Source organism: Equus quagga, chromosome 16, assembly GCF_021613505.1.
Source record: "Equus quagga isolate Etosha38 chromosome 16, UCLA_HA_Equagga_1.0, whole genome shotgun sequence".
Lineage (NCBI taxonomy): Eukaryota > Metazoa > Chordata > Mammalia > Perissodactyla > Equidae > Equus > Equus quagga.
In genome coordinates this window covers 38158420-38175039 of record NC_060282.1, presented here as the reverse complement: position 1 = coordinate 38175039, position 16620 = coordinate 38158420, and the positions used below count along the sequence as shown (strand labels likewise).

General features: G+C 35.7%; 1 protein-coding gene across 6 annotated transcripts in view; it reads left to right on the top strand.

Annotated features, from left to right (window-relative positions):
* The window catches only part of VPS13B (vacuolar protein sorting 13 homolog B), a 784298-nt gene that overhangs the window by 567622 nt on the left and 200056 nt on the right, over positions 1 to 16620 (top strand). For all 6 annotated transcript variants that reach the window (XM_046642610.1, XM_046642612.1, XM_046642609.1 and 3 more), the window contains one exon: positions 2673 to 3360. In XM_046642610.1, the coding sequence (XP_046498566.1) occupies positions 2673 to 3360 (688 nt within the window). The remainder of the gene's footprint in view (positions 1 to 2672; positions 3361 to 16620) is intronic.

Sequence of the window (16620 nt, the reverse complement as noted above, 5' to 3'; positions counted from 1 at the left end):
CTGAGAGAATTGCTTGAAGTGTGATCAAGCCCCCAAGGTGGAGGATGCAGATCAGTAAAAAGTCCATGCATGTGTCTCGAAAGACCTTAAAGAGTACAGTATACGGGGAAGTCTGTGTCCATGTATATTTACACATTAGCAATCGTGTATTTCTAGTCTGCAGAGCAATTTTTTTCATTTAATGTTGTATCAGAAACTAGCATATCATCAAACATTTATGGAACTTCTCTTCAGTGTAGCAGGCACTACACTACTCTTTAGTGATACTCAGAAGCAAAATGATATGGCCCAGTACCTCCAGCAGCCCTTCACCTGGTAAAAGAGACACACATAACAGCTGCCCATTTTTGGGTATTTACTATATGTCAGGCACTGTGCTGACTTCTTTAGGTAGATTAGTTCATTGAATCCTCATACTAACCCTTTCAGGTTGGATTTATTATCTGTATTTTATACGTGAGATTATGTAGCCTTCAAGAGGTTTAATTTGTCCAAAATGATACAATTAGAAAGTGTTAGACTTGACCCCATCTCTGTCTGACTCCAAAGGCTATAGGTTATTTTAACACTATCTGATACTACCACCACAAAACATTTTATAGAAAATAAAACATACTAAAATAGAAGTATGAGTAAAGTACTAGGATCACCAAGAAGTAAAAGAGTGTGAGAGAACACTTCTCAGACAAGTGTCGTTTGTTCTGAGTTTTGATAGATAGCTAAATGGTTGCCAGCTACAGCAAGCTCAGAAGAGGTGCTCCAGGCAGGGAAGTGGTATAGTATAGATAGAGGTGTTTTAAAAAAGGTGGTATCTTCACAGAACACAGACAAGTTGTTTTTGTTTCAAATAGCTAATGATGGATTTTTCTAACAACAATGTATCTTCCTCAACAACTTTAAATCAATTAACAAATGTTATTTGAAAAATTTTAATGACAGATCATTGTCTTGAATTATTTAACAGTCCTTTAACACTTTCACAAGAAACCTATAATAATTTGTAGCATGTGGGAAAATGATACTATATTTACCAATCAAATTAAGGAAGAGCCTGAAAAATGATAAGCAATACCTAGTACTTTGGGGAATATTTTTCCGTTGCTGGTGGTAATATAAATGAGTGTAGCATTTTTGGAAAGGTGTTGGAGATTTTCCATAACCTTAAACTTTTTCATACCATTTACCTAGTAATTCCACTTCTGGGAGCCTGTCCTAAGGAAATATTATTAGATGTTTGTCATAGATGTTTGTTGGCAAAAATTAAAAATTTGAATGTCCAATTATATGGAAATAGCTGAAAAAATTGTTTCTAACACTAAATGAAATATTATACATCTTTTTAAAATGACATTTATGAAGAGTATATTAGTATGTAAAAAGGGTTACAGATTTGTCTCTACAGTATGATTATAACCATAAAGGGGTGAGGGCGGAGGGAACCTATGTGCATGTAGATAAAAAAGACTAAAAGGAAATGCACTAAAATATTACCATTGATTATGTTTGGTGATAAGATGGGAGTTGGGGGGATTTTGGTTTTTTCTCAGAGTTTCCGTGGTTTCTTTAGTGAATCTGTATTACTACTTCAAGAAAAAAACAAGTGAAAGATCTAGGTCTTAAATAGCAAACTGATGGTTAGGAGACCTAAGAAAGGGGGAGAGCAAAGAATCAAACTGGAGATTGTGGAGTTGTGCTGCCAAAATGATCATAACTTCCACTGTTACCACGTTGTTCTTTGTTCCCTACATAGGGAGTCATTGATGGGAAATTTTGAGAACTAATAGCCTTTAGTGTACAAAGGAAAAATCCACCTTCAAGGACTTTAATTACTTATGTTTTGCTTGATCACTTACATTTACCGTTGTTTCAAACCTATTGTACTAGAGGAAAATAAACATCAGTTTGAATGGCATACAATTATTTTAGATTACTTTTCTTTGTCCTTCATAATTTAGGACTACTGAGTTTTCCTTCTCTTTCTTACTATCCAAAACCTGAAAATCAATTTTATAATGATAAAGGTAAACAATGTAAACTACTCCTACTTAAAATATAATTTCAACTAATAGTAATCATGATTTGGAAACAGTTTATTGTACTACTTGGAAAATCACTGTAAAGAATGCTAATTAGTATAATTCTTTAAAGAGGCATTTTTTTAATTATACATTACTTTGTATTAGTCCAAAGAAAGTCTGACACTCAAAAGTAATTTTAAAGATAGAAATGCACATTTGAGGGGTCAGCTCCGTGGCTGAGTGGTTGAGTTCGCGCACTGTGCTTCAGCGGTCCAGGGTTTCACCAGTTTGAATCCTGGGCGCGGACATGGCACCACTCATCAAGCCATGCTGAGGCGGCATCCCACATACCACAACTAGAAGGACCCACAACTAAAAATATGCAACTGTGTACCTGGGGGCTTTGGGAGAAAAAAGTAAAAATAAAATCTTTAAAAGAATTTTAAAAAGAAATGCACATTTGATGCTTTTTCCCAAGTATTTCCTTGGCATTTTAATATGAATAATTTTCTTGAATGGGCACCTACTTTGTTTTTATGATTACCGTGTTACAGGTTATACTAGACCCATTTTTAACATATTTGCATAACATCATTTATACAGTAATACTGGGAATGTAACTAGTTTAAAATATTTTATAATTTTTCCTTACAGATTTCTAAGCAAGAGCAGAAAAAAATGGATACGTTTGATGGAAGCATGGCTGAAACCTCATCTCGGTACAGTGGTGCTCAAGATAGTGGAATTGGCAGTGACAGCGTTAAAATCAGAATAGTGCAAATAGAGCAGCACAGTGGTACCAGTCAGCATCGCATTGCCCGTCCTTCACGCCAATCATCAATTGTAAAAAATCTGAATTTTATTCCTTTTGACATATTTATTACTGCAAGTAGAATCTCACTAATGACCTATTCCTGTACAGCCTTGCCCAAGTCGAAATCACAAGAACAGAAGGATAACGAAAAAATAGGCAAGAGTTCGTTAAATCTCCCAGAAGTTGATGCAGATGTTGCTAAGCCCAGCCAGGCATGTATTTCCACGGTAACAGCAGAAGATCTCTTAAGCAGTAGCGTATCTTTTCCTTCAGGGAAAAAATTAGGGATCATCTCTCTTCAAAGTCTTCATGCATCCACAAGGTCATCTGCTAGACAAGCACTTGGTATAACGATTGTTCGGCAGCCTGGACGAAGAGGAACTGGTGACTTGCAGCTAGAACCGTTTTTGTACTTTATTGTGTCCCAACCTTCTTTGCTTCTGAGTTGTCATCACAGAAAGCAACGAGTGGAAATATCCATTTTTGATGCTGTGCTTAAAGGGGTCGCCTCTGACTACAAATGCACAGGTAAGAGCAAATTTACTGGAATGCTAATAATTATTACTACATATTAAATGTTATTCCCGAAGTTTCAAGATTGGTCAAACAGAAAACAGCTGGCAGACCAGACAAGACTTCTTTTCTGTATAGAATATGTAAATATGTAAAGTTCATGTCCCACAGCTGAATCGTGTTTAAGTAAAGTTTGAAATGTATCAAGGTTTAGCCTTAGCATTTTTACCGTGCCTCTGAATATTTTTTTTTTTCGGGAGCTGAATGAAACAGGGACTCTTTCTGGACAATAGAAATGCTTAACAATTTCCAATGATTGGGAAGCAAAGCTTTTTTTCATATTATTGGCCCACAGGTATACTTTCCAGGTTTATGCATTAGCAGTTTAGATTAAAAAAATAAAAACTTTAGAAAATGAAGTTTGTTTCGATATTCTTTTGATTTAATCATCTTGCTGTAGGAGCATGATACTAAATGTATTTGAGAAGGTTTATTAGTAAAGTAAGATGATGTAAACATTTTTATACATCTACAACAAACACATTTATTAGTGGTATTGGCCAACTGACTCTTGCTGCCCCACCCATACGTTCCTTATAACCAGAGAGCATCCATTATACTAATTCTATTGAACTTCTTCTGAGACTAGGAAAGTGATCAGGGGTTCAGATTTAAGACATACTAGCTATTAAGTAACAAGGGCTAATGGAAACAGGGTCAAACAAAGGATAGAGACCTTTTCCCTGAGTTAGTGGAGAATTAGAGATTTGGCCAGAAAGACTGCAGAGGATAGATGGGTCATCTAAGACTTGGCTTTGGCAGCCGGCCCTAGCAAGCTCAGGTATAATGCAGGCATTTAATTGCTATCAGGTGATCCCACCTAGCAGATGGAAGCCAGCAGTGAGGCATTTGGAGAATTTGTCCAATCTGGAAGTCAGGCTGGTTCATTCTTGGCATTAAGGAGAACCATTTTACACAGCAGACTCCTGGAGAGTAGGTGGCAGGTGTGAGGATCAGGATTTAGCCTAAGGAAGTAGGATCAAAGGAGCCCTTGGCTCTTGCTGAGGTATACTGCAAGTCTTGTGCTTTAGAAAGGAGTAACTGGCCAGTTGCTAAGGAGGAGTAACCTGGGGTTACCTCCTAGACTGCCTGCTGGCCCTGTCTCCATTGGTGTGCTGGAACTGGCTCACACTGACTCTCAAGAGCCAACTGTTAAATTTTTAAGAACTTTGAAAGACAGCTGTTAAACCACTGGTAGTTTAAATTGGCCATAGTGTGAATATTTACGCCACAGATATTGGCAAATGCTATCAATCAGCTCTCCTATTCTGAGAGTTAAATATTTACCAGTAACCACTGCCTCCCTTCCCCAAACATGTTCTCATTTATCAGTGCCTGCAATAAAATAGGTACTTTAGGAGCACTGGAGATGGGAGTGGTGCTGAGGTAGTTGATGTTATATGATTGAAGGACTCATGGCTGTATACCTGATAACTGTTACAGGGTCTGCTTAGCATTGGCCAAAACTAGGTGCAGGATTGGGAGAACAAATCTTAATTCCAAACCCCTCTTTAAGTTCTTTTGGCTGCAGTCACTTTATACGTGGGTGGCTTCAGTGGCCTCTATTAAGAAATATTGATACGAAGTTCAGCAAAGTTATCAGGGCTCATGTGAAAGATGCGTATTTGAATTATAATCATTTCCTAGATTGAAATAATAAAGTACTTTTGTTTAATAAAAAATCCTTCTTTGTAGACCAATGTGGAACCTAATTTCAGTAGATGAAACTTAGAGTGAAAGCAATGGGCCAGATTCAATATAGAGGATTACATGTGGAAGGAAAAAGGATTACATACTTTCTTTTTTTTTAATATTTATTTATTTGTTTTATTGCAGTAACATTGGATTATAACATTATATAGCTTTCAGATGTACATTGTAATATATTTCGAATTCTGTGTAGATTACATCATGTTCACCACCCAAAAACTAATTATACTCCATCACCTCGCATGTGAGCCTAATCACCCCTTTTGCCCTCCCCCCTCCCCCCTTCCCCTATGGTAACCACCAATCCAGTCTCTGTGCCTATGTGTTTGTCATTGTTTTTGTCTTCTACTTATGAGTGAGATCATATGATACACGACTTTCTCTCTCTGACGTATTTCACTTAGCATAATACCCTCAAGGTCCATCCGTGTTGTCACAAATGGCCAGATTTCATCATTTCTTATGGCTGAGTAGTATTCCATTGTGTATATATACCACATCTTCTGTATCCATTCGTCCCTTGATGGGCACCTAGGTTGCTTCCAAGTCTTGGCTGTTGTGAATAATGCTGCAGTGAACATAGGGGCGCATGTATCTTTATGCATTTGTGTTTTCAAGTTCTTTGGATAAATACCCAGCAGTGGAATCATATGGTAGATCTATTCTTAATTTCCTGAGGATACTGCATACTGCTTTCCATAGTGGCTGCACCAGTTTGCACTCCCACCAGCAGTCTACAAGGGTTCCCTTCTCTCCACATCCTCTCCAACACTTGTTGTTTCCTGTCTTGTTAATTATAGCCATTCTGACCAGATTGAGGTGATAGCTCATTGTAGTTTTGATTGGCTTTTCCCTGACAGCTAATGATGTTGAGCATCTTTTGCTATGCCTGTTGGCCATCCATATATCTTCTTTGGGGAAATCTCTGTTCAAATATTTTGCCCATTTCCTAATTGGTTTGTTGGTTTTCTTGTTGTTGAGCTGTATGAGTTCTTTGTATATTTTGGATAATAACACCTTATCTGAGATATGGTTTGCCATATCTTCTCCCAATTGTTAGGTTGTCTTTTCGTTTTGTTGATGGTTTCCTTTGCTGTGCAGAAGCTTTTTAGTTTGATGTAGTCCTATTTGTTCATTTTGTTTGTTTGTTTCCCTTGCCCAGTCAGACATGGTACTTGAAAATATGCTGCTAAGACCAATGTCAAAGAGCGTACTGCTTATGTTTTCTTCTAGAAGTTTCATGGTTTCGGGTCTTACATTCAAGTCTTTCATCCATTTTGAGTTGATTTTTCTGCATGGTGTAAGGGAATGGTCTACCTTCATTCTTTTGCATGTGGCTGGCCAGTTTTCCCAACACCATTTATTGAAGAGACTCTCCTTTCTCCATTGTATGTTCTTGGCTCCCTTGTCGAATATTAGCTGTCCATAAATGTGTGGGTTTATTTCTGGGCTCTTGATTCTGTCCCATTGATCTGTGTGTCTGTTTTTGTGCCAGTACCATGCTGTTTTGGTTACGCTGGCTTTGTAGTATATTTTGAAATCAGGGAGTGTGATACCTCCAGCTTTGTTCTCTTTCCTCAGAATTCCTTTGGCTATTTGGGGTCTTTTGTTGTTCCATATAAATTTTAGGATTCTTTGTTCTGTTTCTCTGAAACATGTTGTTGGAACTTTGATATGGATTGCGTTGAATCTATAGATTGCTTTAGGAAGTATGGACATTTTGACTATGTTAATTTTCCAATCCAAGAGCACAGAATCTCTTTCCATTTCTTTGTGTTTTCTTCAACAATGTTTTGTAATTTTCCATGTACAGATCTTTCACCTCTTTGGTTAAGTTTATTCCCAGGTATTTTATTCTTTTTGTTGCAATTGTAAATGGGATTGTATTCTTAATTTCTCTTTCTGCTACTTCGTTATTAGTGTATATAAACGCAACCAATTTTTGTATGTTGATTTTGTATCCCGCAATTTGACTGTATTCATTTGTTATTTCTAAAAGTTTTTTAGTGGATTCTGCACCAGTTTGCACTCCCACCAGCAGTCTACAAGGGTTCCCTTCTCTCCACATCCTCTCCAACACTTGTTGTTTCCTGTCTTGTTAATTATAGCCATTCTGGTTTTCTATATATAAAATCATGTCGTCTGCAAAGAGTGACAGTTTCACTTCTTCTTTTCCAATGTGGATCCCTTTTATTTCTTTTTCTTGCCTGATTGCTCTGGCTAGGACTTCCAATACTATGTTAAATAAGAGTGGTGACAGTGGGCATCCTTGTCTAGTTCCTGTTCTTAGCAGGATAGCTTTCAGTTTTTCTCCATTGAGAATGATATTAGCTGTGGGGTTTGTCATATATGGCCTTTATTATGTTGAGGTATTTTCCTTCTATACCCATTTTATTTAGAGTTTTTGTCATAAATGGGTGTTGTATCTTGTCAAATGCTCTCTCTGCGTCTATTGATATGATCATGTGATTTTTATTATTCATTTTATTAATGTGATGTATCACATTGATAGATTTGTGAATGTTGAACCTTCACTGCATCCCTGAAATGAAACCCACTTGATCATGATGTTTGATCTTTTTAATGTAGTGTTGTATTCAATTTACTATTATTCTGTTGAGGATTTTTGCATCGCTGTTCATCGGTGATATTGGCCTGTAATCTTCTTTTTTTGTGTTGTCGTCGTCTGGTTTTGATATCAGAATAATGTTGGCTTCGTAGAATGAGTTAGGAAGCCTCCCCCTCCTCTTCAATTTTTTGGAAGAGTTTGAGAAGGATAGGTATTAAGTCTTCTTTGAATGTTTGGTAGACTTCACCAGGGAAGCCATCTGGTCCTGGACTTTTATTTTTTGGGAGGTTTTGATTGCTGTTTTGATCTCCTTACTGGTGATTGGTCTATTCAACTTTTCTACTTCTTCTTGGTCCAGTTTTGGAAGGTTCTATGTTTCTAAGAATTTATCCATTTCTGCTAGATTATCCAATTTGTTGGTGTATAGCTTTTCATAGTATTCTCTTATTATCTTTTGTATGTCTGAGGTGTCCATTGTAATTTTTCCTCTTCTTCTGATTTTATTTCTTTGAGCCTTCTCTCTTTTTTTTCTTGGTGAGTCTAGCTAAGGGTTTGTCAATTTTGTTTATCTTTTCAAAGAACCAGCTCTTGGTTTCATTAATTTTTTCTATTGTTTCATTAGTCTCTATTTTGTTTATTTCTGCTCTGATTTTTATTATTCCCTTCCTTCTGCTGATTTTGGGCTTGCTTTGATCTTCTTTTTCCAGTACCTTTAGATGCGCTGTTAGATTCTTTATTTGGGATTTTTCTTCTTTGTTGAGGTAGACCTGAATTGCTATAAACTTCCAAACAACTTTTGCTGTATCCCATAGATTTTGGCGTGTCGTATTTTCATTTTCATTTGTCTCCAGGATTTTTTGATTTCTCCTTTGAGTTCTTCATTGACCCAATCATTGTTCAGTAGCATTTTGTTTAATCTCCACATTTTTGTGGCTTTTCTGGTTTTCTTCCTGTAGTTGATTTCTAGTTTCATACCTTTGTGGTCAGAAAAGATGCATGGTATTATTTCAATCTTCTTAAATTTATTGAGACTCATTTTGTGGGCTAATATGTGATCCATCCTGGAGAATGTTCCATGTGTATTTGAAAAGAATGTGTATTCTGTGGTTTTTAGATGGAATGTTCCATATATATCCACTAAGTCTATCTGGTCAAACGCGTCGTTTAAGGCCAGTGTTTCCTTATTGATCTTCTGTTTGGATCCACTGGTGTAAGTGGAGTGTTAAAGTCTCCTACTATTATTGTGTTACTGTCTATTTCTCCTTTTATGTCTGTTAATAATTGCTTTATATATTTAGGTGCTCCTATGTTGGGTGCATAGATATTTACAAGTGTTATACCTTCTTGCTGTATTGTTCCCTTTATCATTATGTAGTGCCCTTCTTTGCCTCTTGTTACACTTTTTGTTTCAAAGTCTATTTTGTCTGATATAAGTATTGCTACCCCTGCTTTCTTTTCTTTGCCATTTGCATGGTGTATTTTTTTTCATCCTTTTACTTTCGGCTTGTGAGTATCTTAAAGTCTGAAGTGTGTCTCTTGTATGCAGCATATATATGGGTTCTTGTTTTTTCATCCAATTGGCCACCCTATTCCTTTTGATTGGAGCATTTAGTCCATTGACATTTAAAGTAGCTATTGATAAATATGTGTTTATTGCCATTTTGTTACTGTTTTTTCTGGGTGCTTTAGTAGTTCTTCTTTTTCCTTTCTTTTTCTCTTGCTCTCTTCCCTTGTGGTTTGATGGCTTTCTTTAGTAATATCTTTGATTTCTTTTGTCTTACTCATTTTCTTACTTATTATAGGTTTCTGATTTGTGATTACTGTGAGGATCCTATATAATATTCTATGTATATAACAGTCTATATTGAGTCGATAGACTCTTTAGCTTGACCTCTTTCTTAAAGCTCTGCTTTTTCACTCTCCTCCTCCCACATTTTATGTTTTTTAAATCATATCTAATCTCTTGTCTTGTGTGTGTATATCCATTACCCTCTTATTATTGAAATAGGTAATTTTAGTATAAAGTTTTATCATTCTGTAATTTGGAATTCATCTCTGCACACTCACCTTTCTAAAAATATTTAAACTATACTGCTTTGTCCTCAGGGAGTTGACATTTGTAAGCCACTACCTTATCAGATTAAAATGTATTTTGGGGCCAGCCCAGTGGCCTAGTGGTTAAGTTCACATTCTCCGCTTTGGTGGCCTGGGGTTTGCAAGTTCAGATCCCGGGCACAGACCTACACACTGCTCATCAAGCCATGCTGTGATGGTGTCCCACATACAAAACAGAGGAAATTGTCACAGATGTTAGCTCAGGGATAATCTTACTCAAGCAAAAGGAGGAAGATTAGCAACCGATGTTAGCTCAGGGCCAATTTTCCTCGCCAAAAAGAAAAATTATTTCGACTTCTTTTAAAGATGCAACTTTTCTTTTGATCTTCTAGTGGAGCACTAATTAGTTTATTCAATGTTTTAAATACATAAATTTTATTAAATGTTAATGAAGTTATTTTTTTGAAAACTGATCTGGGAGATTTCTGTTTTAAATTGGTCCACCTGAATGAACTATCCAAGTCCCATTACCAATTTATTTACGCAGAAACACTTCATGTAGCACTTTTCCGTCCTGAGGAAAGCACTGTTCCATATCCAGGATTCTTTTGAAGCCCTGAAATAGTAAATGTGTGAGTAAGAAAAAGAGTAAAATATGAATGGCTATAGTGTTAATATTCATGAGGATGAGGAGCAATAAGCTGGAGGTGGCCAGTTCCATTTCTGGATTCTAAAGTGACAGAGAAGTCATTGCAATGTCTTAACTGGAGAGATGAAAAAGGGGCATTGCCATGAAGCTAACTTTCTAAGAAAGATCAAGGAAAAGTTAAAGGCATCATAAGTTAAAAGTGAAATAAGTGACATATTATGTCCTTCTGCAGTGTTCATACTTTTTGTCTTGATACTAAAATTAGTCCTTTTCTGTAAGGTAATTCAAGTGGCAGCCAACCAATACTAGTTTTAGCATATGTGTGCATCTCAATGATTGCCTTAATTCATCATTTCACATGCGCCTGAGGTTGTTATAGAGATAATGGATTGTATTTTTGAGAGGAGAAAAACATTTTATTGAAAAAAAATTTCTAGCACAACGTGGCTTGTAGTTGTTTACTGTTGTCTATGCAAGTCATAAACCATTATTACATGTGCTCATGTTCCTTTGTATGGAAATCATATATAACAAAAAGTAAACAAAGGATTTTTGTTTCACTCTTTGAAAAGACATCCTATTCAGAGGATAGTTTTCAAAAAAATCTTAATTCTTATATAAAAATAAGATAAACATGTCAAAGATTTTATTAAACTCATTAATTAATAAAGGAACTAGTAAGAATGTTAAAAAAGAATTCATACACGGGAAACCTCTAAGGCCCTGCTTATCTCAGAAACTTTGATGCTCTAATTCATTAGGGTCCTAAAAATGGTAAGAGCCACTTGGTCATTTACTTTATTTAGTGTTAAAGCGTGGCTATGGGTGAATCTAGAAAGATGGAAATATTTTTAACATTAAATTATGAAGATTTGGTTTCCTTTGGCATATTCAGGAAACTGCAATGAAGACCCTGAAAGCAAATACTAGAAATCCTTTGAGCATTATTGGAATATGGTGTAATATCTCAAGCTGACTACTTTAAATTAATCAATATGGTTTTTAAAATCACACTTACCCTCCTGTCTTGTACAATCAACTTGGCATTATTTTAGAATGAACCTCTTATCCCTATTGTGCTTTCATTCAGACAATCTTTGGGAATACTCATTCATTCCATTTGAACAGCAGCTATTCGTCAGACATGTTCAAGATGCTGAGGAAACAGTAATCTGACCCAGTTTCTGCCCTCAGGCACCTCTCCTCATTTAATATTTTACTTACGGTGATTAATGATGAAAGTTTAGCAGAGTATGGATCTTCATGAAATGGAGGGCTGTGAAACACTTAAATGTGTAAAGTAAAACCTGTAACTTCTACTTCCATTGAAGCAATTTAGAAAAGCTTAGTGTCAGTTGTATGGAATGGTTTATGGAAAACTGCCTGCGTATAGAGGAATGAAATAGGACTACTCTTCAAATTTATTTTTTTTTATTAGTAGTGGATTGAGCTCTAGCTGTCATTCAGAATAATTTTTAGTATTCTATTTATTTTATCGATTTGCATTTTGGCTATTTGTAATGTATTTTAGTGGTTGCTTTGGGGTTTCGAATGTATATGCCTAATATTTCACAGTCCATTTAGCAGTAATATTTTATCACGTAAAGTAAAATGTAGCGCTACAGTCATGTTGGTCCCATTATCCTTCCCTATTTATGTCATAATTATTGTATATATTATATCTACATATATTGAAAACCCTACCAGATAAAATTTTGATCTTTGTTTCAATAATCTTACATATTTTAAAGAATTGGAGAGGGAAAAACCTAGTCTTTTATATTTCCCAAGTATCTACCATGTCCAGAGCTCATCTTCATTTCTGAAGTTCTAGGTTTTCCTCTGGTACATTTTCCTGCAGCATTAAGAACTTCCTTTAGCATTTCTTAGAGAAGGCCTGCTGGCAATGAATTCTCTTAGTTTTCTATCATCTGAAAGGTGTTTTTTTCCATCTCTCTCATTTCTGAAGGATATTCTTGCTTTATGGAGAATTCTGGATTGACATTTCTTTCAGCACTTTAAAGATATTGTTCCACTGTTTTTTATTCTTTGCGCTTTCTGATGAGAAATCCATGGCAATTCCAATCCTTGTTTGCATGTATGTAACGTGTTGTTTTTCTCTAGCTGCTTTCAAGATCTTTTTCTTTATCTTTGATTTTTTGTAGGTCGATAATGATGTGTCTGAACTTGGTTTATTTGAATTTATCCTGTTTGAGGTTCCCTGAACTTCCTGGCTCTGTAAATATATGGGTTTTTTAAAACTAAATTTATTAAATTTTTGGCTGTTATTTCTTTTAATATTTTTTCTGCACCAATCTTTCTTCTCTCCTTTTGGGACTCCAGTGTTAAACTTTTTTATATTGTACCACAGATCTCGAAAATTCCTTTGTTTTTCTTTTTTCCCCTCTATTCTTCATATTGAATAATTTCTGTTGAATTTTTCAGTTCTAAAATTTCCATTTGTCTTTTTTGTAGTTTTCATTTCTCTTCTGAGAACTTCTATATTTCCATTCATTTCAGGCATTTTCACCTTTACCTCATGAAACAGTTGTAACACCTGCTTAAAGTCTTAAATGCTTGTGTCACTGCCACCACAGCACAGCCACTGTACTACCTGTCATTACACACACACACACGCACACACACACATTGAGTCCATTCTTGGGGAAAAACCAGGAAAAAAAAAAAGAAAGAAAAAGCAGTTTTCCCCCACACATTTTTTTTTCTTTTTTTTTTGGCTGAGGAGGATTCACCCTGAGCTAACATGTGTTGCCAACCCTCCTCTTTTTGTATGTGAGCCACGCCAAAGCATGGCCACTGACAGACAAATGGTGTAGGTCCATTCCCAGGAACCGAACCCGAGCCACCAAAGCAGAGCATGCCAAACTTAACCACTAGGCAACCTGGCCTGGCCCTCCCCTACACTCTTAAAACACAGGGGCCTTATTTCCCAGGCAGGGTTTCTGTTGGACTTTTGGCTCTTCTTGCCTTCACTGTGTACCACAACTTAGGATTCATTCTCAAGTCAAAGTTATAAGAGAAAAGAGGAAATATAAAATAAAACAAAATGGGAAACTCACCACTGTGTGGGTCATATTTGCAAGTTTGACTCACCTCCCCAGTCCGCATTGTTCTTGTTTACTTCTGAGTCCTCAGGCATTTGTTTTTTGTGTTTTTTCTCGAGTTTTTAATTGTAAGCAGGATGAGAGTTAGGCTGCAGTGAGCTTATTCCAATTTTGGCTGGCACCAGAAATCCTGCAGTTTTAAAGTAATAAAAATGTTTTCTAGTCCATTAGCCGAGACATGGTTTTTTGAGAAACTTAATACAGGATTTCCTCCGAAACTGTTACTTTAGTATCTTTACATCTATGAGCACAGATCAGTTAAATATATTGTAATGAATAATTACTGCTCCCAGGGAGTTGTCGGCATTAACTTGATTCTGCCCGTGTCAGCATTAAGCAACGAACATGCCCAAATCCCCAAAGGGTGGTAATAGCATTCTCTCTCTGTCTTCCTTGGGGATATCCTTTCATATATTATAAAATCAAATTAGAAGGGGAAATGCTGTGAAACTCGTTGTCCCTCATGTCAATCTGCCTTCTCAGCACATGTGACTGATATATATATACATATGTGTGTGTATTATATATACCATTTATATGCATATATATTAAAAAACTGGAATTCTATATGAAATGCTACCCAAAATAGATGATAAATGGAATCTATATTTATACCTATTTTTACATCTTTTTTAGAAACCTGAAGCAAAGTAAAAATGATGACAGTTGCTCATAATTTTGAAAGTGTTATTAATAAAGTGTGATTTCCAATCTGTATAATTTAGTGATCTTAAATTATGCCAGCTATACTTGTAAGTGTATCTATAGTGCTTTGTTTTACTCTCTTTAATTTAAAAAATGGCAGATTATTTAAAGACTAAATTATCAACTTGAATTTTTTGTGACTATTAATATTAATAACATATAAATTATTTTCCATCTAGTCCAGGTAGATAATACGTCTGTGAGTTAACAGGTTTCTTCTTAAAATACTAAAATAATGTGGCAATGGGCTTTTCTATGCCTTTCTCACCTGGAGCAACCTCTAACAGGAATGAGATCTTCTGCCAGCACTTTTATATGTAGCAGCTGTATTATTGGCAATTCTCATTTAAATAAAGATGTATGTAGTTGTTTTTAACATAGTCGTATTAGTTGTGTTTATAAATATTTAAAAATTGGTATTTGTTTTGTTTAAGGTAATGGAGTCCAGATTTGAAATTGCCTCATATCCTGACTATGCAGCCCAAGGCAGTCTCAAAAAGTCGTTTTTCTTCTTGTTTGTTTGGGGCTTTTTGTTTGTTTTTGAAGAAATGACTGTACCATCTGGTCAATTGTGATGGAGTTGAACGATTCTGAGGGAATTTAACTAACCCCCGTATTTCCTCAGTACACAGTTAGTCCAGTATCTTATTACTCATTACTGTGTGCTAGGAACTAATAAACCGATTTCAAACAATTGCTTCTGCCTCTTGCAACTTCTTTACCTTATTGTAATTTCTTGAGCATCAGCTAGACTAAAATATAGAAATTAAAGTTGATTAGAACTTATCGTACTAAAAAAGCAGTTAATAATACACATCTATATAGGACAGAAACATCCATGAGATAATATCTCTAGTTTGGGACACTTTCTCGATTTTAATGTTTTATAAATGTTACAGATATGACTTAAGGTCCAATTAAGAGGCAAACATGGACTAGAGTTCAATAAGAACTCAAGATTTGGAGTCAGTCAGTCCTGAGTTCTAATCCCAGGTCTGCTACTTACAGCTGTGTGACCTTGGGCAACTTATTTAATCTCTCTAAGCTTCAATTCCTTATCTATCATATGAGGATAATATGGGTAGCAGTCTCCTGGGGTTGCTGTGAGAATTAAATGATGTATATGAAGCTCTTAGCTAACTGTGTAGCGCAGGGCTCAGTGAATGTTAATATTGTTGTTGTTGCTTTTTATCATCATTCATCTCTTTAAGCCAATTTTAAAGTAACGGTTGTAATCAGCTTGTCATGTAAAAAAATTCACATCATTTCAATGCAATTATAGCTATTGTGTAGTTTGAAAAGTTTCAGTTACAGAAATTGGCTTCTTTACCCTTTCATGAATAGGTCTACAGAAAATGTGCCAAAGACATTTGAGTAAACCAACAGTTGGAAAATCATAAACTGGCTTCTTACACCTCATAAATCATATCTTGATTTCATTTAGTTATTGTGACTTTAAGAGAAGGATTGAATTACATTTCTCTTTAGAATTAAAGGTTTTGCTAATGTCCCTGGAAAGGCTTAGAATTAACCTGTGACTTTAATGTCATAATGATCACAACTTGAACATTTATCTGAAAATTTAGCTGCTGGGAACATTTCTTGCTGGCCAATAATGTAAAATGAAATTATTACTTTGACAGGAATCAGCAAGTAAGTAGGTCTTAAATGAGAGGCACTCTAGTGCATTGCTCAGGGAGAGTTGTGGTGAGAAGGTCAAATAAGAAGTGGCCCAGCCAGTAGGGGGAATTAGCGTGTGGGGAAGGGTATTGGAATGGAAGTCAGAAATTTTGAGTTTTAGTTTTGGCTATAATGTCAAGACTTTTAATGTGAATAACTAAATTTTTTGGTGCTTTAGTTTCCTTATCTCTAAAATGGGTTTAATAATATCTGGTCTTTGTAGTTTAATGGTTTAATCTGAGCTCCAAATGAGGTAACATTATGAAATGCCTTGGAACTATGAAATATTATTCAACTGTAAGTTGGGACTTCTGTAGTTATTAGTAGCAGAAGGGAGAGGTTAATTGATCTTCCTTTTTGGACGTGAGGAAGAGATTAGTGCCCTGGCCCTTTTGACACATTTTAATCATCAGCATTTATTTAAAATGAATGAAAAATGGGAGGAATCATCTAAAGCCACTGAGTTGGCTTTCAATGTTACAGAACCCAGACTTTGCTCAGAGCAGAGAAGAGGCTTACAATTGGGATTAAGTAAATTTTCCTTAGATATATATAACTACATTTTTTTTTTATTGGACAGCATCCTGTGTTTACTTGTACTGAATCTTAGTCAAATGGTGTCCTGTAAAATATCTGAAACCTACATTAGAATTTAACATGAAAACAACCAAATAGGAAAGAGATCAAGAACACCATAGAACAGCATAGAAGATAAATGTAAA